A 23509-nucleotide genomic window follows, 5' to 3' on the forward strand; every position below is an offset into this window, starting at 1 on the left:
ATTATCAGCCAATCAAGCAGCAGCTTAGCCCCGCCTACTGCATTGGACAAATGGAGTTATTTTTACTGCTTAAGAATGATTTGTGAAATAAAAAAGTTAAAATTAAATTATATAGAATAAAAATATCAATGTTAAACAAATTATTACAACTGCAATTAACACAGAAATACAAATAATGTATGTATTTTGGAGTGAATTAACGTTACAGACAGAACAACATTTTTTGTTTTGTTTTTTCAGCACTGGAATATAATTCAGGTCTAAAAAGATTAAACACTCAGGATATTTAAAAAATAAATGTATATGTTTTTAAAAATAAAACACTGTTTTAACACTGTGTTTTAAAGTTAAACACCGGGTGGGAGTTTCTCGCGACATGGCAACAGTGCGATTTCCGGAATTCCGAGCGCGCGGCGCTACGCTGACTGGCTGCGAATGAAATAAACAGAAGACAAAAGAAGAAGCGAGACTGCGGGACTGATTCAGAGACTGACACCGCCGAGCTCCAGCGCACAAACATGGAAACACCCGGTACGTTTGCTCTTTAAAGTGTTTTATAATAGTGTCTGCTGTGGAGCCTGTAGCCCAGTCTGTCTCTTTTCTCTGTACAGTCTGTAACAGGGCTGTTAGTTAGCCTAGCTTAGCAGAGCGGAGCTAGCCGGGCTGGAGCTGGAGCTTCACGTCAAACTGGAAGTGATAGCGTTAGCTAGCTTAGCTAGGTTAGCTATGGCAGCCTGAAGCTTGGCTTTAGTTAGTTTAACTAACTTGCCAAGCTGCCTGTTAGCTAATGCTCTCAGCTCACAGACAGCCAAGCTGTTTCCTCTTAGTGTTTGGCTGAAGGCTCCCATCTTCCAGTTCTTCTAATGTAACAGTAGCAGCCTCTGTAGCTCACAGCCCGTAGTTAGGTAGAAATCCAGAAAGTAAAAATCCAGCCCAGGATTTTGTTCCAACCGCATGAACGGTTGTGCTGCAGTCAAGGCGCCCATTAGTTTCAAACGAAATCCTGAAGTGGATTTTTTTCTTTTATGTATCCGGATTATACATATCTAGTAGTTAGCTAGCTATACCCATCAGGAGCTGAGCTGAAGTTCCTCCTGTACTATGTAGCTGGTGCTGTTCTGATTGTGTCTGTTGAATTGGGCCCTAACTCAGGACTTATGTAACCTAAAGCTCAACACCAAGGCAGGCAGTTGTTCGACACCATGGGCTCACAAACCTTCCTGCTGGGCTGCTGTTATTATGTAAATTTGCAAGTCACCCTATAGACTAGCCTTTGCCCCCTTTTTCATAGAAAGTCAATAGCGACAGCTAGTTAACAGTTACACCTGTTCTTGTCCCCTCTGTTCATGAATATAAAGAAGTAAGCTTGTTTTTGTCTTTTAGATCTCAGTCTAAAAAGCCTGTCTAACATGGCATGTGTTTACTCACCCTTTTATGTTGACCACGATTTTCCTCTTTCCTCTATGCTATTGTAATTTGTGAAGTGATGTTTTCACTTTTATTATTTTGTCATTTCCTGTTCATAAGCCTCACAAACAATTATAAGACCTGTCTTATAGCTAACTATTGATAGTTAGACAAAAAAACCAAAAAGGATCAATGAGGTGGCAGGTAGAAATGAATGAAAAATACGCTGAGATTTGAAAGATTTATCAGCCATTTGATCTTATAGATACATTTTTGAATAACTACATAGTTATTACTTATGATTTTTTTCCCTTATTGGGTCAATAAGTATTTTTGCTATGCCCTCCAATTGAAAGTTACATTTTAACATGGGATTTAAATACCCATGTGTCTTTTTAAATGTGAAAAGTACTGATATTTAGTGAGTAAATACAGTACCAGTCAAAAGTATGAACACACATTGTCATTCAATGTTTTTCTTTATTGCTACCTTTAATTTATTGTATATATTGTCAATAAATATTAAAGACATTAAAACAATTAAGGGACACATGGAATTACCGGGTATGTAGTAAACAAAAACTTGTTTTCCTCCACAATCGCCTGACCTAAACCCAATTGAGATGGTGATGTTGGATGTGCTGGAGCATCACAGCATGAAGAAAAGCAGCAACTATCTAAGATAATAATCTGGTTTGTTTTACACTTTTTGTTTACAAAATTATTCTGGATGTCTTCCTGTAAAATGACCTCAATATTAAACTTACAGTGCAAAAAAAAAAAAAAAGAAAGAAAACATTACCCAGGGAGCCAATTACCCCATTCAGTCCACAGTTCTTTGTAAAGTGTGATGCTGTAGCAAATAAACCAGTACTTAATCAAATTATATCAACTAATCAGATTGTAGAACTATCATGATAACCATTTTTTAAATAATTAACTGCTCCAGGACTATTTGTATTAAACAGTATTTTTGTATTTGAAATATATATTGAAATATTCTGACATTTAGAATTAGAATTAAAAAATTAAATATCCTAAATAATTCAAACAGAAAACAAGTAGATAATTTAATTATTGTAATGTGCCCAGTAGAGGTCATGGTCATGCTCACCATTTTCATCAGTAAGTATTTTTCATTTTTCAACAGTGCTCTGGTAGGAGAGCAAAAAACATTTAGGATATTTTACCCACTGAGTTGAAATTGCAGTCCAGTATTGCTGTCTACAGCAGAAGTTTAATTATGGCTAAAGAAACAGCATTGCTTTGCAATTTATTTATTTATATATATTTTTGGACATATGGGCAGATGGTGTAAATTAGTCTTTTACTATGGACACTATATACATCTGGTATTGAACATAATTGTAGGTAGCAGTTCCAAAGTTTATATATTTTTTCGTGTTATAATCAGGCACATTTTAATGTGTGCTGTCAGCGTTGGTATGTGACTGCTTATTCAATACACAATATCTGAGATGTTGTGTTCTTGCAGGTTGCAGATCTAATTTTACATTAAATTCTTTTCAGAAATTAAATATCTGATACGGTCATTGAACATATACGCATTTAATTAGTTTCCACCTATTATTGTTTTGTTGCAATTTTATTCCTCATTGATCCAGGAAGTTGGTTGCAAATAAAAAAAGTCTGTCCTGAAATGAAACTGAATAGTTTCCTCTTTCTGTTAAGCCCCAGGTCTGAATCAGGAGAAGCTGTCTTCTTTTGTGAAGCGGCTGCGGTCCGAGCCTCGGTACATGCTTGCGCAGAATGTGTCCACCTGCATCGACCCCCTAGAAGTGTGCCTCCACAGGCAGACAGTCCAGGACACAGTGCATATCTTCCAGCACTCCATCCCCACGGAGGGTAAACCTGTCACCAACCAGAAGAACTCAGGTAATTGCACTCAAACTGAAACCACCAAACAAACACAGTCTTAAAACCTGTGAGAACAGTTCTGAAAGATATATAAGATATGAGGTATCTGAATGTGGTATCAGGTGTTGCATCACATTCCATAACAAAACAATACACTGAGGAAAAAATAGAATTCTAGTGTAGTGAATGCCTTTCATTTTACATTACAATTTTGTAATGGCTCTGTTTTCAAAGTAAAGTTAACAGCAAGACATGGACCTACATTGTATTTTACTATATTTATCACACTGTGCTATAAATAGTATTATAGTGGCACTATACAGATTTACTGAAAAACAGTTCATCTGTATGTTGTAGATATTAACAGGAATTTCTATGCAATAAGGCATGTGTAGTATGATACCCTTGAAAGGTAGAGTTGCATAAAATATTTAGTTTAATTAGGTTTAACTGTACCTAATGATAATGTTTCTTTTTCTCTGTCAGGGAGGTGTTGGATCTTCTCGTGCCTCAATGTCATGCGACTTCCTTTTATGAAGAAGTTTAACATTGAAGAGTTTGAGTTCAGTCAGTCCTATCTCTTTTTCTGGGATAAGGTAAGGCTGTGGTTGCGTACTAAACACGTCATAATTAAGAATTAATTTTTGCTTTTTTTATTTACCTCTGCGTATTCACATAAACATATAGGTTAAACTGGACAGAGAATGAGTACTCTGTTCATTGATTGTTCTCTGTCATTGTGCATCTCAGACTGTGTGTGTAAATCCTCTTTTGTGTCAGATGTATTGCTGAATGTTTGTCTCTCAATTGTATGGCAGTGTTTTCTCTTAGTTCCTTTGTTCTCACTCTCTCTTTCTATTTTTTAGGTGGAACGCTGCTATTACTTCTTACATGCCTGTGTGGAGACGGCCCAGAGGAAAGAGCCCGTTGATGGCCGGTTGGGCCAGTTTCTGCTCTCAAATCCCACCAATGATGGTGGACAGTGGGATATGCTGGTTAACCTCATTGGTCAGTCTACGCTGTATATGTCAAAGCTGGTTCTGTGATGTATTTAATTGTAGGTATGGGATAATTGGTAGAGCTATGTTCTGAAACAAAAATGTCCAAAAACCCTTTAACAACAGTATCAGTCATATTTGCTTATTTGGGTTTTGTTTCATTTTTGAGGACAATTTTAAAAGCATAATTGTAAACAATTGCGAGGTTTAAAAGCATAATTATCTGATCTGATAATGTATTTTTTTTAGGACTCTTCTCAAAAAGTAAAAAAACAAAACAATTAAAAACAATGTAGAATGTTATTGGTGTATGAGTGCCTATGTTACCTTGGGTAAAACAGTAGCCTATTTAAAACAGACCTTGTACTTCCTTTGGAGTTTTTTATACGGAAGTCTAAACTTCCCTGTCTGAAACCACTTGCTCATATGACCTCTAGTTCATTCATAGGTCCTTTTCTAACTACTTTTGTTTGCTGCATGTTAAACAGAATTACATTGTCTGTCTCTACCTATTAAAGGAAGAATTTAAGGGGATTAAAATTCTACCTTCTCCCTAGTTAGTTAAAAGCATAGGAATTTATACATAGCATAGGAGCACTCCTGTCAGTAATGAAAGTTAGAGAGTGTACTCTTAAATATTTTAAAAGTATAATTTAAATGATGGAAAATGTGGAATAGTACACACTTTCTTAACTGCAGTTGCATAAATTGTTTTCCAGAAAAATATGGCGTCATTCCAAAGAAGTGCTTTCCTGAATCTCACAGCTCTGAGGCCTCGCGTCGAATGAACGATATCCTCAATCACAAGGTGTGCTTTTACAGTTTCTCCTGATGCTGCTGCTCAGTTTAGCCTCCTTTATGCCGTACTGAACTTTTATGGCGACATTTACGAAATGAGGATTAACCGATCAGCCATAGAGCCTACAGGAGAGTAATCTTTCAGGTAAAGATTCTGTGCAGTCATTTGCCAAAGCTTGATGTCAGTCAGACACTTCCTTATCATTATGAATAAATGATAAGATATTTAGTATATCAGTCTTTAAAGGAAAGACCTCAGAATAGGAAACCTGGTCTTAGTCTATATTAATGCAAGCAGGAGCAGGGTATACATACTGTTTTTAGTTCTGTAGCCTGTTTTTTAGCATGATGTATAATAAAGAAGTAAGTAATATGTTTGAAAGGGTAAACCAGTGTGAAACTTTAGTTATAAAAGAATGAATGATTGACCACAAGGTTCTGAAGTGTAAAAACCCCACCTTCAGATTTAGAGTGACAAGATGAGGAGAGAGATTTTATTTTTGCATGTTAGCTTCCTGGTAGTTGACAGTCCAAGCTGACGTGGAGGTGATTAACATATTTCTGATTGCATTATATAAGCTACCACCCCCAATGCACCAGATAAGTGTGCACAAATAAAGTGTTGATGTGTTTTCTGTACTTGTTTTATTAAAACATTATGTTTGGTGGCATTTTTTTTATTGTTTTTCAGCTGAGAGAGTATTGTTTAAGGCTGAGGAACATGGTGGCCAGTGACTCTACCAAGACGGAGCTGAATGAAGCAATTGACACCATGATTGAGGAGGTCAGTTGATATACTGGATATGTTTCCATATTCTAAGGAGAACAGTTGAGCATCAAATAATGTCATTTCATCGTGCAGCCAACTGAGGGCGCCATAAGACTGAAAATATGTAACCACATTACACGAATAAGAAGACTAGAGCCTAGTATCGATATTACAATGTTAATGCAGTAGTCTCAGAACATGACTTAAGGGAAGTGTTCTTGCTTTTTAATGAGGCCTTCCTAGCGTAAAGCAGTGGAAGGACACTTGTTAATCTGTTTCAGTTTGTCAGAGTGATATGCTGACTATGCAAACAGGATGTAAATACATACGGTAATATTTCTTCCTGTTAGTGTGGAGCCACATATTACTGTCCTGTGTTGTATTTTAAAGTATCATAACTGTAGTGTTAATAGTTTTAGAACTGACACAATATTTTTAGAAAACAGAAAGAGGAGATATGATGAAACGCTCCGCAAGCTCTTCAATGCACTCTTCAGACCTGTCTGAGAATAGTCTGGGTGTGGTCTTAATAATGCAAATGATGTGCATGACTGGCAGCTCTTCCCACATGTCAAAGTACATATCCTTAAGGTAGAAATGTTGCGTTTCTTGTTATAATTTTTAAACTGTGGTTGTGATTTTGTGGTTACTGAGATTTTGATCTCTTTAATCCAGTTATCAGCCCATATTTTAATACACAATGTCATGGAGCTACGCAAACCAAGCTCCGCCTCCTCTAGAACTTGTAAGTGTCTAGAACATGCACCTTACCCTTGCAACTCTACGAGATTTGCACTTTGCTAATATGAGGGGTGTATATACCCCATCGAAGCCCCATCTCTCTTGCGCAACACTACTCAGACTCGGGCTCTCCCCACACAGTGAGAGAGCCCAGCTTTCAGTCTTTTGAAGCTGGTTTTAGCTGTGCTAGATCTATGCATTTTGCCTACTGAAGCACTTCTCAGTTAAATATTTACTACATATGCTAGTTGTGTTGTAGACAATGTCTTTAGGAAGTAAGGAAGTAGGATCCCGATCAGAGCCAAAATTAACCAAGGCTATGTTCACATACGTTGAAGTGATTCAAATGTGTGGTTTTTCTTTCCTCTTTGATGTGACACAAACCTGATTTCATATCAGTTTTGAGTCCTTTTTTGTGGCTCTAGACTGAATACATATCCAATTGACGAGCAAGCAACATGAATGTAAATGATTTAATGTGTCTTCTTGCCAGTATGTATGCACATACACGACCAGGCTTTAATCTCTGTGAAAGGAAATCCTACCTAGTGTGCCTTTTAATATTGAAGTAATCCAAACTACGCACCTACAATTTTGTATACTGAAGCACTTCTTAGTTCAATGTTTACTACATATGCTAGTTGTGTTGTAGACAATGTCATTATTTCTAGAACAAATAATAAAGTCCTATCCAGTTTTAATGTGAGGGTACTATTAGATAGACATCTATGGAATGCATACACAAGAAATGCTGGCATAATTGTGAAAAGAGGTGAGTAAACCTCAGATGTACCAAACACACAGACTACTGAATAGCTTGCTAACTTGTATTTCAGCTGCATGTTATTATTCCACATGCATTACGTTCTTGATGTTGCTTTGTGTGTCCAGCGAGAAGGTGCGCGCAGGCACCTTCAGATTTGATGACAGAATGTTCCATAAACAAGACCGTTATCGCGTGATGTCTGACATCGAGTGGCAAAAGCAATCTCTCCCGCAATATTATTACACCTGCACCATCTACAAAGAGAAAGGATGCCTTACAAGAATGAGCTTTATAACTCCCAGCAGCGTGGCAGATCTGCTATCGTTTAGAGCTCTTCTCGTCACCGTAGTCTTTTGTCTATGACAGCAGTCCTACCTGTGTCCAGAGTTTTTGACATGTTTCTGTTTGTTGATGAGGTGGGTGATCATCCACCTGGTGTAGGTTATGTTCACTGTAACTGGTTTGGGCCAGTGGAAGAGAGAATGTAAAAGTTAACATCTGAATATTAGAACCTCGGTGTGTTATGGTCTTGTGGTCAGCAGTGACTTACATGCAAGCATACACAGGGTTGTATCATGATAATAAGACTGGATGACTTGTTCACTGACAAGATGCCATAACCCTAGAGGGTTATCGTTCGTTCTCACCTAGTTTTGTTTTCTATGCCGTTATGCTGAATTTGTATGAAGGATACTCTGCCCTGGAGTGTTTTTCATTGTTTGGAAATGGAAATAGCCATTGCATATGCACGTGCTGTAATATTTACTTCAACAGACAAATTGTACTTTGCGGTATGTACATTGGTCTGCTCATGTAGGAAGACAGGCAGACAGATGGACTGAGAAAAAGTAAGATCCCGATCCAGGCCAAAATTTAAACAAGGCTATGTTGACATACATTGAAGTGATTCAAATGTGTTCAATATCAGTTTTAAGTCCTTTTATTTGTGGCTCTAGAGTGAGCAACATGAATCTAAACAATTTAATATGTCATCTTGCCAGTATGCATGCTTTTACAAGACCAGGCCTCAATCTCTGTGAATGGAGAACTATTAAAATACTCAACTAAGATAAAATTAAGCACTTTTAAATCACACATTTAAAAATAATAGTGGTTAATAATGGCCCAATAATGTTAATAATAATGTTACTGAAAAGTGGGACTTTATCCATAAATAAACTCCACGTTTAGCGTTCCTTTTATACAGTGACAGTTAATATTTTGGACACACCTTAAATTCTGTGCATTAAAATCTTCTGCATTATAGATTAATATTGAAGTAATCCAAACTACGTTCCTACAATTCCACACATGCAATTATTTAGGATAGAAAAAGTGTTAAACCAGATTGTTCTATATTTTAGATTCTTCTTCTAGTCACCTTTTATAAGGTAAAATCACTTGAAATGGTTTTCAGTTAACAGCTGTGCTGAACGTGTTAAAGTTAATTACTTGAATTTCTTGCCTCTTAATGTGTTTGAGAGCATCAGTTGTGTTGGAAAGAGGTAGAGTTGGTATACAGTGAATAGCACTATTTGAGTAATTTTCTAATCTGTATTATGGCGAGAACCACTCAACTAAGTAAAGAACAAAATGACTAAGAAATGAAGGTCAGTCAATCTGAAACATTTCAAGAACTTTGAAAGTATCCACAAATAAAGCCACAAAGATTGTTAAAAACATTATGATGAAACTGGCTCTCATCAGGACTGCCCCAGGAAAAAAAAAAAAGAGACTTACCTCTGTTGCACAGGATAAGTTAATCAGAGTTCCGAGCCTCAGAAACACCAAGTATACAGAACCCAGATAAGAGCTGAAATGCTTCACAGAGTATTTGGGTTGTTTAACACTTGATGTAGTAGATGATTTTGTATGTGTTACTTTATAGTCCAGATGACTTTAGAGTTAATTTATGATGTAGGAAAAAGAACAAAAAACATTGAATGAGTTGGTCTGTCCAAACTGTATTTAACCAGAGACTTGTAATATGTATGCTCTGTGTTCTGATTTACAGACAGATTTGTTCACATTACAGGCAAATACAGGTCTGAAGGCAATTCTACTGTAGCAAGCAAGAGCTGATTTTTCTGAGTTTTTTTTTTTTCTTCCAAGTTCTCAAGTTGTCAGAAAATAGATTTATGAACATTTTCCATTCTCCATATTTCATCTCTGTGTTCTACTTTGACTTTGAGTTGACTGACATGAAGTGAATATGGCCAAGGGGAAATGGTTTGTTGGCCACCTTCTGGAACAGGTCATTGTAGTCAGTTTGTGTGTGAAATCGCAGGGGCTCAAGCCAGCCATGAAAAGTCTTGGAGTTCTAGGCTCACATTTCCTAATTGATCTGTATTTGTTATTGTCTATGAAGCATGCGTATGTTTTATGTTTACAGCATGAGAAGTTTCAATCACCCGAGTCCATTTTTCTCTCCTGTATGACCGCAACGCTCCCATGCATCATCTGATTGTGATGTAAATTAATTTGACGTGCATTGTCATATCATTCACATCACAAGCAGAGTGGAGAACAGTGCAGAGAATTATTAACACAAGGTGTTGCGTTGTGCGTTGTTGACCAATTTGCTTCTACGCCAGTGAGGATGTGTTTGGGCTACAGAGGTAAACAAACAAATGTGCGCGTGAGAGCGGCCTCTGTTGTCTGGGGAACAAAGCCGGAGAGATGGACCGATGTTTATGGTGCAGGGCACAAAAACGGCTACATAAACAATAGCACGAGCTGTGGAAGCACGCCACTTTCCGGCTTCTCCCAAACCAGCCAATTACAGGCCTGACCTCCCACACCTGGACTACACTGGCATGGGATGCGTAGGCAAGGAAAATCACTCTGGAATCTTTTTCATTGGCTTAATGCAAACTCACTTAAAACATGAACAAAAAAAAGCTAGGTGAAAAATTTATTTATCCAATTTATCTTCAATAAAGTTGATCAGTTGATTAGCCAAAACATAAAATGTTGCCAGAAAGTCAATGTTTAAATGATATTGTGGTTTACACATCGGATCTGTATGAGTACAGTGACTCATAGTCTTTAAATTTCTTAACTGAAAACGGGATCAACTCCTCTAGTATGAGATGACCTGTGACACAATCATTGAGTGAACAAACTAATAGCGACCTTGTTTGCTTGTTTGTTTATTTATTTATTTATTTATTTATTTGGCAAATTAATGAATTGTCAAAGCAATTGGGCGAAAAGTATTAGAGAAATGTGTGCGTGTAAATCAGCTGGATTTGAGACTCTTAATTGATGATAAAATTAAGTGCTTATGCATTTTATAATTATTTAACTAATGTTTTGCACAGCCTCTGTATGCACTAGGCCTTGCTGGTGCATCCACATATTTGCATGATTTCTGTTTCACTTTATGAAACATTGTTCGCTGCTGTTTTTGTCTGTTGGCGCTGGTAAGAGTTATTTAGCGCCATTTACAAAATATATATAACAGGTTGCTTAACAGTGTAATGCAGCTGAGGGAGGTTTATGATTCAGGCATGCCATGAAGCACAGTGCAAAACCAAATTAGCGAACTTTGGCGATCAGTCAATTAGATATTTGCCAAACCATTGCGTTAAACTCTAGCATGATCACAGCTTCAGATAATGTTCTTGAGATTTATGCATTCTTGGAATTTGATTTGTTCAGTTTCCAGTTTCTGGAAGCCTTGCAGTGTGAAGCAGGTGTGCATGATCTCAGATAAAGCAGTAATTCAGACCTGCTGTGATAAAAAGCAGAAAACTTGTGTGGCCTTGTCTGTCTGTGATCTAACAATACAACGAAACACCACACTCACACACTCGCACACAGGCGCACCACCCGCCTTGATTCTGTTTCCGCCAGCTCATCGCCCACATGTTCCCTACTGTTATGGTTGATTGAATGGTGTCAGAGGGTGACCACACATTTAGGTAAACCTGGATGGCTTTTAAAGATTACAAATGCTCCAGTCCAGTTAGCCAGTGCTCAATAAATTCTATTGCTATGGTTCGTAGACCATAGAAGTAAAGTTCCACTGTCCACATACGTACATCTACAACAGTTTGCGCTCATTGTAGGCCTGGTAAGTCAGTAACAAGAAAGCATCAGGCCATGACATTTTTTTTTCTGTTTAAATTTAAGTGGTTGTTTGAACCATTTTCCTTTGTGTCATATTTATTTAATTAGCAATTTTTATTTTATTTATTTTGGGCTTGGCTTTGTTTTCCACTTAAACCACTGGGATGATGGGAACAAGTAATTGCTATAAAATTATATATATATATAATTGACAGCTATAAACATCACTCAAACACTTTTCCTAAAAAAAACTGCACACTTCTGATAGCATTTAGTTAGATAGCAAGTATCCTCAAGTTTGTGTAGTCTTTGACTCTTATGGTTATAAAAATGAACAAAAATACAAATAGAATTTATATTTAATAGCTTTTTAGGTTTGAGTCAAATAACATGACTTCTGTCCCATTTAGTCATACATGTTTTTGGGCATAAGCTTTTTAGCTCCAGTGCAAAATTTAGGAAGCAGACTTTTCAATGTCAAACATGACATGTGTGATGGACACACTTTTGGGTAAAGGGTGAAGCTATACTGTGGCACAGCTATTCAGGCAACTGTCCTGAGAAACTAAAGTGAGCCCAGGCAGTGGACGTGATGCACAGACCTCCAGGCTCTGGCAGGTTGGGTGGAAGAGGTGAAATTTACTGCTTGTAGGGAGACATTACCTTTCCTAAAGTGAAAGATTCACACAGACTCTGTTTTATGCTCCACTTTCTTGCCAGCTACTCCTCCCTGCGTAAACCTCTGTCCTTCCTACAGGACGCTGACCGCTTGGTCGCAGGCAGGTGTTTCAATATTGACTCGCTGGCTCTCTGCTGACGTCAGGGGGCCTCTGCCATTGTTCTGTGTGAGCGGCACTTTTCAACGAGCAGAGGAGGAAAAAAAAATGAAAGCCGGGTGCCTGTGTTGTGTTTGGATGGAGCCACGCGTTTATCTGATCTGCCAAGGAAGAGCGAGGGTGTAAGGAGGGGCACATGATGTTGTTTGTGTGTCTTGAGCATCTGGGTCCAACGTTGGGTCAACAGGGAGTGAAAGGGCTGGGCACCGCTGGCATTTACCCTTCACCAAGGGGGACTGGACTGAGAAAATAAACTGAAAGGCTTAATGGCTCTCTTTATGGGAGTAGGCTGGAGTTGGAGAGATGGAGATGGAGGGTGGGGTCCTTGTAGAAAACTCTTGTTAGGATCTGGAGAGCGCCGAAGGCCCAGCGGCTAAAATGGTTGCAGAAAAGTCAACCCAGTGTGTTCTTAGTCTTTCAAGGTACAGCAGGCCAAAAATAATTTTACTGTTCTATTTTCTGCCTGTGAGTAGTGTGATGTATTTAGGTTTCAGAATTTAAATGTACTATGTTTAGAAGAAGTAGACACTGCTCTGAGAAAGTTAAATTCCAGTGAGCCACTTACAGTTCAAGGCTTGGTCAGGAGAGTGGAGGAAATTCCTGAGATTACTTTTATCAGAGGAAGGCTGAGTTTGAGAGCTGAAAACGGCACTAAGGGTAGAGGGAAACGTAGAGAGTCACAGACAACTTAAGCCCAGCTTGAGGAGTAGTATCTTCTACATTTGGTTCACACTGTGTTGTTTATTGCAGAACATCTCAAATGTATTATTTTCCATATGCTACTGGAATATGGAGCTCATGGGGTGGTTAATGATTATGTCTTGGGTTTTTATTCTATCATTATTAACGATATCTGATGATGAGTTGCAGGTGTTTTATATTAGAAACAACATGAAAGTGTGTTAGGTAGTAGATCCAAAGACTAGTTTGCAAATCGTAAAGCCTCTAAGTGTTCTAATTTCTGTCTATTTTGGATATGTTTGTATGTGTTTTTGCATGTAAATAGGTCTTTCGAGTGGTCAGTGTGTGTCTGGGCAGTCCTCCAGATACTATCTGTTGGGAATACAGGGACAAGGACAAGAACTTCCACCGCATGGGTCCCTTGACCCCAAAGGAATTCTACACAAAGCACGTCAAGCCACTCTACAACCTGCAGGACAAGGTAGAACTGTAATGTACCATTTCATTCAAATTTTCTCTTCATCTTGTTCTCTACTGTATGTCTTACGGTGGACTGTTGATTACCCTTATCACAGGTGTGCCTTGTGAATGACCCCCGGCCTCAGAACCCTTTCGGGAAGTTGTACAGTGTGGAGTTTTTGGGTAACATGGTAAGCGGCCGCAGCACACTCTACAATAATCAGCCCATCGAGCTACTGAAGACGGCCGCTGCAGAGTCCATCAAGGACGGAGAGGTAAGAGGGAGGAAGTGGTGTACCTCCACCAGATGCTCTGTGTGGTAGCAAACAAACAAACAGTCTATATCAGATATTAAAATATAACATTGTATTTCTTTTAATGGGTTGAAATGAGAGAAGAACTGTCGGGGGGGGAAAGATGGGATTTTGGACTGCTTAGACAGATGTTGTCTGTATCTTTCTGCTACTGTAATCATGTTGGTCCAATCATTGGCCTACCTGCAGATATATTGCATTCTCACTTCACAAACTTTACTTTCATTTCCTGGCAGGCTGTGTGGTTTGGCTGTGATGTAGGAAAGCATTTCCATGGCAAACTGGGTATCAATGACATGAACGTGTGAGTATTGCTTGTATTTTTTGAGTGATCTTTTGAGTGATTTTAATAAAAACAGCCTAAAAACAGCCACTGGTTTGTTAACTAATAAATGTAGAGTGTTGTATCCTTAAGACTGGAATTATTAGGGCTGTGTAATTATTAGCGATATGCTATTTAGTACTGTCAATCAGTCCTATACTGGCAAAAATCTCTGGATAAACCTCATGGCTAAGTGTAATATTTGTCTACTTTTAGGACTCCTGACACGTATCTAATCAAAGCTTCATTGATCTGTTATCAAGTAGAATATTTTATATTTTACACTTTGAGCGTAATGTTAAGCAGCATTTGTCTATATGCCTCCAGAAAAGTGTCAAGCTTAGTTTAACGGAAGGAAACAGATTGTATCGGATTAGTATCTGTGTTTCCATATAAGTCTGCAGTTTTGAAGACTGTATTGGACATGAATAAGTGAAATTGTGCCACACTCACATGGCAACCAGTCAGTGCCAGCTATTGGATATTTCATTTTTGATAGAAGACCATCAACTCTAGGGTAAATGAAAGCAGCAAGTTTGTGTGTGTGTTTTATAGGTTTAACCATGAGCTGGTGTTTGGCATCTCTGTAAAGAACCTAACGAAGGCAGAGCGACTGATCTATGGAGACTCCATGATGACACATGCCATGATCCTTACTGCTGTTACTGACAAGGTTCTTAACACTCATAAACTTTCAAAATCAATGACTGCTGAATGAATAAATTGCTGCAGTAACTAATGAAAGAAAAGCTGGCTTATAGGCTCTGTTCTCTACCATTCACTCAACCATATTAGATTTTTTTTTATTAATCCCAAAAGAAGCAGAAATGCAGAAATTAGGAATGCTGAAACGTGGAAGGACATGATGTGACCCAGTGGGATGCAATCATGCCTATGTTCATTAACAGCCTTTTTCTATTTTTCTACCTCTCTTATCTAGTTTTATATATATTTTTTAATTACTGTTAATTGTCAATTTCCCCTATTAGTGGCCGCAGATTTTTTAAATGGTCAGTAACCCCTCCAATAACGTCCTTAGGGTGTAAACCTGGGGCATCTTCTGAATGGTCTTCTTATCACTTTCACATCTGCTGAGTACATAATCATGTGTAAAATACATTGTCTTAAATGTTGCTGTTTTTATATTAAATCTCTGGTAATAAAAGTGCAACATCCCCATGCTTATTTTAACTGCAAAAAAGAGAGACAGAGAATCACTGCCTTTCAGTATAAGTGTCCTCTGTGATCTCTTCATTTTGTACAGCAGCTTTTGTCCATTTTGTGGCCTATTTATGTCCTTAAATAGTCATTTATGTCCTGAAAGTAATGCAAAGTAAATTTCACCTCAGCTTTTCAGATCATTCTCAATTAAACATCATAGGCAATCTGTTTTAAAACGGTTCCTTCACTTTATTTTCTCTTTCTTATTTAGGAGGGGAAGGAGGGATGCTATGAGAAGTGGAGAGTGGAGAACTCGTGGGGTGACGATCGTGGGAATAAAGGTGAGGATTCTTAGCACAAGTACAGCCTGTCCGTCTCGCTCACTGCCCCCCTGAGCTCTAAAGTCCAGAAGATTTGGCTTTCCAGATGGGCTAATCTAATTTGCAGTAGGATTACATCTTGGGGCTCTTTCTCTTTATGAGTTCATAATTGATTCTTGTTTCAGGAAAGCTGTCTCATATGTGATTTTGGGTCTTGTGTTTTTTGGGGCTGATCTCTGGACTCTGGGCTTAATAATCAGTATGTAATGTCACTGTGAGCCAGTTGCGGATGCTTGGTTATTTTAGCAGAGGTCAGCTGGCCCAAAGCCCAAAGGGTTAATTTTAAGGAGCCTTTGCCATGTGTGTGAATGCACATGTGCTCATGCTCCCTTTCTCTTAATTAAATAAGCCTTACATTCCTTTGCAGATTATAAAGCTATTTTAGCTCAGTCTTGCTTTGCCGGTAATTTACCTACAAACTAGTTCGTCATCTGTTTTGAAAGTTCCGAATTTGCTTGAGCTTTGCAGAATATTCCATAAACTTCTGCCAGTATAGATCTATTCACCAGCTTGTTGCATAGACTGCAGTAAGGAGTTATTTCTCAATCACGATTGTACATGAGTACGTTTTCATTTGAATAAATCACTTCTTTTGTGGCTTTGGAGCAATATTTGTTTGACAGCTGGAGAAAGGAAAAGGGGGAGAGATTGTTAGCCTTGGGAGGGAGAAAAATGTGAGCTTGAGGTTGCAGGGGTCAGCAGCCTTGAAATTTGTCCTAACAGTTGTTTCCCTCCAGAGATTAGACTGTAATGAGATATACGAATGCAGAAAGAAAAAAACTGAGCTGTTAAAATTGATTGATTATTTTAGCTTCACTCTCTTTTTTCGCTGCTCTCTTTTGTGGTTTTAAGTGTTATGTCAGAAACAAAGAGGGGAAATATTTCTGTAACTGATTTTGACAGATTATTTATACTGCTGTAAAGGGCCTGGTGGTGAAGCAGGGGCTTGTAAATTTTTCCTTTCTTAATGTGAACTGATGAATGTACATGTAAATGATCTCTGAGCCATTCTGGGTCACAGCCAAAGTTAGGAAATTGAATCTTCTTCTTTTTACTAGAGTGTAAGAGTACTCAAGACAAAGTCACTAAAAGTTTTGTGTAGTAAAACCACAAATTGTCCCATTTCATGTTTCTCAGAACAGTAGTACTTGTGCTTCCTGGGCAGGAGGAGCCTTTTGTCTGATCCTCTGAAATTACACAAAAGACAAATAGGGCATTGTTGCAAAATAGAAAACCCTAGACATTTCTGCATCCTGATTGACAAGAGGATTTTACAGGGTGACAGGAATTTCATTTGTTACATGTGCAACGTCCTAAAGCTTGATTCAGACAGAGAATTTGCAGAGGACAATGCACTTAAACTGTCTTCAGTGTGAAGGAAACTACATGATTGTCTTTCATTTGTTTGCATGTGTGTGTCTCACTTAGTGGTTTTCTGTCTGCCAGGTTGTTGGGCTCTAACAGGACCTGCTTGAGAACCATGTCTAAAAGCTTCCTGTCATGTCCCACTTCCTGCTTTTGGTTAAACTGCAACACTTTCATAATGATAACCTGAAGCTAAATAAGTCAAATTCGGAATAGCCCAGAACTCTCTAAATCACCATTTTTTTCACCAGAAAGACTGAATATTTGTTTTAAAAAATGAGAGTAAAATGCTGGTAAATCTAACATCTTTTGTAATTTGTTTTGCATTTTAAATATGTCTAATTGTAATCCTGAAGGTTACCAGGGTGTGGAAAGGGAAAACTGTGAACAGAAGGGTGGTGAACAGTGGGAGGGGTTTTGAGGGAGAGGCTCAGACCCTTCCAGGAGAACAATAGAGAGAACACAAGGTGCTGATTGAAAGAAAGGGGATCACCTAGCACTTTAACAGCGCGCCTGCTTTTAACAGATTTGGCAACACAAAAATAGTTGGTTGCAAGTAATCAGCTTGCGTGTGAGAAGAAATTCATTTCCAAGAATCCAAAGCTGCACCCATGTTCCACACACTTTTTTCTCATATATTTATTAAGGAAGGAAGAAAAATACGTACTTATCAAAATATCAAAATGATATATTGCTCTGGAAAAAAAATAAGAAACCACTTAAAAATTAGTTTTTTTTTAAAAATCAAATTAGAAGCCTCTGGAATATAATCAAGAAGAACTGAACTGCTTGACTTTTTGCACCAGGAGTGGCATTAAGTTATCCAAAAGCAGTGTGTAAGACTGGTGAATGAGAACATGCCAAGAGGCATGAAAACTGTGATTTAAAAGCCAGGGTCATTCCACCAAATATTGATTTATGAACTCTTTATGAATATGAAAGCTCTACATCTTTTTTGTTATTTCAGCCCTTTCTCATTTTCTGCAAATAAATGCTTTAAATGACAATATTTATATTTGGAATTTGAATGAAATGTTGTCCGTAGTTTATAGAATAAAAATAAAATGTTAATTTTACTCAAACATGTACCTAAAAATAGCAAAATCTGTAGAGCTGTATATTAATTTCATAGCATACACTTATTGAGCACAGAGCAAGCCAACAGCTTTAGATAATGGTCACATTAACCATTTGAAAAGTGACCTTTGATTGTTGGTGCCAGTCAGGCTGGTTTGAGTATTTCTTGAGCTGATTATCTGCTGCCAGTTCTGCAGACAGATCTGGTCTGACTGGGTAATGCTGACTGAAAAGCTGTGGTAACTCAGATTTGCATAATTGTGATGAGCAAAAAAGCGTTTCAGAATGCATTTCCAACCTTGAATCAGTCCTTCTTTTTAAATAAAGGGCTACATTAACTGAAAACCATGATGGGTTCTGCTTCAGGCAGCAAAAACAGAAGGCTAAGACTACAGTAGGCTCAGGCTCACAAAACTGGGTAGTTCAAGACGGAAAGATTTTTAGCTTTATTTCAGTTACTACTGAGGCACACGGATGAATACAGCAATGAATTAAAAAAACCTTAAGTGTTCTTTAGGGGCCTTTCTATCCAGTTGATCTGAATCTAATAAAACTAATAGGCTTAAAGTATTAAAAGAGCTCCTGAAACATCTGCAGGAATTGCTTGACAAAATCTTGTCAAAATAGACCAGGGTCTGGTTTGTTCATAATATTGGCCCATATGTATCAAACTTCCTGGCATAAGAATGCTGATCCAGGATCAGTTAACGTTTACTAGATGATGTCACACAGCTGATGAGAGGTGATCTTAGATAAGTATTTTTACTCTGAGATGCGTGATGAATTACTGCCCTTTGTATGAAAACCATGGCACAAGATCTGAGGCAGGTTTGAGAGGAAAACAAGGTCTAACGCTACCAGTAGAAATTATCCATGTTTTGTCTGGGCGCATCCTGTTCCTTGCCAAGGAGAGAGCTGCACGTGCCACAGTACATTTGAGTTTCAAACATGGAAGGGAAGCTGAAAACTGTTTGGTTGCTTCAAATGCATAAAAATGCCACAGATACACCCACATGCACCAAGCTGAGTGCTTGGAGATCATTTGGCAGTTTGGCATAAAAAAAGTATCTTACTCTCTTTCTGCGTGAAAATTAGTCTAATGGACACCCAGTTATTGTTGTTGGCTAAATAATATGTATATGTCTACGTATATAATATATGTATATGTTTTTTTTTTGTCTTTTATTGTGGCAATTTTTTTTTTACAAAGTAAAAAAAAAAAAAAGATGACAAAGGAAAAAAAGACAATTTTACAAAGTTATGCTTGGTGATGTAATTTACTTGACTGCTTATGACTTGAACATAACGTTTCCTCCTTTATTTCACTCCCTCATATTCTCTCTCTCGCTCTCTCATTTTCTCAGTGCCTGTGCCTTGTGTAATCGCTATCTCTCTGCGTCTCCCTGCAGGTTATCTGATCATGACGGACGAGTGGTTCTCTGAATATGTGTATGAGGTTGTGGTGGATAAAAAGTTCCTCTCCCCTGAAGTGCTGGAGGTTATGCAGCAGGAGCCTGTCGTTCTCCCAGCCTGGGACCCGATGGGAGCCCTGGCATAACCATGGAAACCAAGAGTGCCCTGCTCAATCCGGTCTCAGCCTGGTCTTTCTGAATCCCTTTGATTTTACCCTTCATAAACGCCCAAAAAAAGCCTGTTTTAGACAAAATAAATTTTTTTCTTTTTTTTACTGGACTGCATGTGTTGGGTCATTTCATTTGAATTACGCTGTCCCATCATGTTCAAGCCAGTTGTGATAGCAATGCATATTAATATACAGAGCCACAATAAACATTTCTATTTTCTTTTATTTCTGTATAAATTAGAGCTGAAATATGATTGTCTTTGTGTAGATAGATCCTAAAACTAGATAAAGAAACCAATAAAAGATGGGAAAATTGGGAAAATGTATGTGAACCTTTTTAGCTTTCAGTATCTGGTCTGACTCCCTTAAACATCAGTAACTTCACTCAACAGGATAACTTGTGATTAGGGCTGGGCGATATGGAAAAAAATCTTATTACGATATAGTTTTTCATATCAGCCGATATCGATATGTATCACGATATAAATCAAATCACTTTCTGTTACACTTAAAGGTTTCTATTTTTACTCAGAAGTGACAGAATAAGGGAGTTATGGACAAAATCACTAGCAGGCTCAGAGCCTTGTGGACAGACACTAGGATGTTAACATCTTGCCAGGTGGGTACAGCTTTTAAATTAATTTTAAAAAGGGGACAAATATATAAACTAAAAAATATGTAAGACCCTTTACATTATATGTCTGTTTAATTTAAATTGCAATAACACTTTATTTATTTTTATAAAATTATATTTAATCAAAAGATCATTCCCCTCCCTGAATGCAGGCAACTACATAAAGCAAAATACAAGAGTATATCACAGTGTTCATTTTGACAGGTGATTTTGATACAGTCTTAGTCTTTTCACTAAAATGTATAATAGTTTTAGTTACATTTTAGTCTATCGGATATTATTAGTTTTAGTCAGATTTCAGTCTAGTTTAATTTTGGTCATATAAAAAGTATGTATTACATATGTTTTACTGTTTTTCTATTTTCTATTTGTTGTAATTTTAGATAATTTACTGCTTATGTTTTTTTTAAATAAGAGCCTTTAGTTTTTTTTACATTTAAATTAAGCTAACATTTAAATATTTTAAAAAAAGTGGCCTATAATGGAGGTGGGAGGAATAAAGTCAAGTTTCTGAAATGATCCACTTCTACTGCAGTACAGATTTATACTAACATTACTGGCTTTCAGTAGACTAGACTTACATTACTTAAGTGTATTTAAAACTCCAGTTCAGTAACAGCAATGTTTAGCTCAGTTCAAATACAGCTAGACAGATTATATAATCTTCTGTATTTAGTAAAATATCCAGCATAACAGACTCTCTATCTGTTAAAAACTATAAAACACAAAGACAGAGGAGAATGCTGCCCTCAGGGTTTTCTAACAGAAACAGTGAGAGTTAGGAAAAAAGATGGAAAGTGCTTCCTTTCTGTGTGTTTATATACTAACCCCTCACTCGTGCTGAAGTTAACCTTAATTTACACGAAACGTGGATTAACACGGCTAACGTGCGTTACCCATTAGTTTTAGAATGTAAAAAGCAGTGAAAGCATCTTAGCTAATGATGACAGATTGCACAGATCCCTTTTACACCTAAACATCGCTAACTTTAAACTGGAGACAAGCTAATCTAACTAGCAGCAAACAGAGCAGCGTTTACCTGCCTTCAGAAATCTGAACAAGCTCACCTCTCTAAATATCTTGGAGACGCATGCCTCATATTTAAAAGGTGAGTTTTCCAGTGTAGCGCCGCTGAATAGTATAAATGAAGTTTATCCAGTAAATGGGAGAGAAGGAGCCGCTATGTGAGGAGTTCAGAGTGGAGGGGCTCGGGGGGTGGGGCGGAGGGGGATGGTGGAGAGGGGAGGGGAGGGGTTGTACTGGGCTGAGCAGCAGTTCAGCGTGCTGCCTGGTCTCGTGCTGCGCCTTTTCACAACGCTACTTAAACGGGAAATAGAAAATTTAGTTTATCGAATTTCTCGCCCCGACTTATCGCGATATATAGTTTCCTCGATAACTATCGATATCGTTTTATCGCCCAGCACTACTTGTGATAAATCACATCAGGTTGAAGGAATTTGGCCAATACCTTCTTATAAAACAGCTTGAACTCTGTGATCTTGGTGGGCTTTCCTGCATGAACTGCTCTTTTTTTTTAGGTCCTTCCACAACATTTTTATTGGGTTAAGATCTGGACTTTGATTTGAATATTACAAAACGTTTTATTTTTTCATCTTCAGCTATTTCTTTGTAGACACCAATCAAGCGTAACCTTAAACCTAAGTTTATTATTAGTTTCTACATTTCTTCATTTCCACTGATCATATAGGAGCACTTTGTAGTTTACTTTCTTTAGCTTCGTTTCACCCAGTGGTAAGGACCCTATAGGACCACCACAGAACACATGTCAGAATGGTGGTCAGAATCATTTAAATTCTGTAATCCATCTGTTTATCAAGCTGTATTTTTTTCCCAACAAATATATATATAGACAGTAGTGGCTTCCTCCATGCACAACTCTGTCCTGTCATGCACACCATTTCAGTACAGATCGGTACAGATTTACATGATTAAGGTGGACTAATGATCACCAACATTGGCCTGTAGATCTGTATATGTTATTGTGGGCATATCTGATGATATCCTGTGATATTGTTCCTTGTGGATGTGGAATAGTTTTTGCAGTATAGCCATTTATTGAAAGAGTAGCAGTAGTACTTTAGTTGTTGTATATTCTTTGCCTCACAGTGAATTGGTACATTGATTGAGAGGTGGAGAGGTTTTGGTGAAGTTCTCAAGAACTGTGATGTAGACCAGCCTGTTATAGAAAAGTTTAAGAGCCAGCTCAAGTATAACCATTTTAATTCTTACCCCTTAAAATAATAAAAAATACTCTTTTAAAGGTTCACATACTTTTTCATACGAAATAAAAATACAGACACTTAACTAGTTTAAATGATTGTTTGCATAACAAAAAAAACTGAGAAGTTAAGGGTGGACAAAATGACTACATAGCCCTGTATGTTAACTGCGGTATATAATCAAATACTGTGGAGCTTTTCACAGAGAATCATATATAAAAGAACAAGTCAGGTGTAGCTCAGTTCTCGGGGAACTTGATAGTATTTCTGTTCTGTTTCTGCTTTCTTCCAGTGAACTTCTTGAGAACAGGCGGACAAGTTAGTTATAATTCATATTAATGCAAATAAGTATTGCTAAAGGTTTTGTGGTTCTTTTCTTTTTTTGGTCCCTTCTTTTTCATACTGCTGCTAATAAATTAAAAATCTTCTAAAAATAAATAAATAAAATAAAATAAAAACTGTAACTCAGTAAATGTTAATGAATACCCCTTAACACTGCAGGATATGGAACTGACATTTCATTTTAACTATCCAATATAGGTATTATATACTACTTTGTTTTGAGTTTCATGATCCATTGATCAATAGTAATGCTAGAAGACCAATAGAAAAGAAGGTAAACTTTTGTAAAGTTGCATTTTGTAGATGTTCCTAGTTTTTGTGTGACAGCAATGATTTACATTAGTTTAATTATCCACAGATTTTAACAAATCGGGGAATTTGTGCCTTACATAACCTCGGCATGGAACTCTCATTTTGGGAGAAAGAATTGTTTGCTTATGAGAGAGCTTTTCATTGGCACGTCACACAGGTCAAGTGCAAGTGAACAGAAAAACATCAATAGGCTGCTTTTTATTGGGTTTAATATTCCCTCCTCTAATATGAAATGACATTATCAGACTGTTTTGCATGGATGTGAAATTCCTGTTTTGCAGTGTAGTGGAAGACGGGACTGTTTCTCGCTGGGTTTGATGGGGAGCACTGCTGTGTGTGAGAGGTAGCAGGGCCCCATGCAGCCAGGCGGAGA

General features: G+C 37.6%; 1 protein-coding gene across 1 annotated transcript; it reads left to right on the forward strand.

Moving 5' to 3' along the window:
- Positions 1-383: 383 nt before the first annotated feature.
- On the forward strand, positions 384-19718 carry blmh (bleomycin hydrolase). Its single transcript, XM_007236822.4, has 12 exons — positions 384-531; positions 3100-3303; positions 3772-3881; positions 4152-4293; positions 5003-5091; positions 5773-5865; positions 13274-13429; positions 13524-13682; positions 13958-14025; positions 14599-14716; positions 15476-15545; positions 19436-19718. The coding sequence occupies exons 1-12, from the start codon at positions 519-521 to the stop codon at positions 19582-19584; spliced, it is 1371 nt and encodes a 456-aa protein (XP_007236884.3). The 5' UTR covers positions 384-518; the 3' UTR covers positions 19585-19718.
- Positions 19719-23509: the final 3791 nt, after the last annotated feature.

The sequence above is a fragment of the Astyanax mexicanus genome, chromosome 18 (assembly GCF_023375975.1).
Source record: "Astyanax mexicanus isolate ESR-SI-001 chromosome 18, AstMex3_surface, whole genome shotgun sequence".
Classification (NCBI taxonomy): domain Eukaryota; kingdom Metazoa; phylum Chordata; class Actinopteri; order Characiformes; family Acestrorhamphidae; genus Astyanax; species Astyanax mexicanus.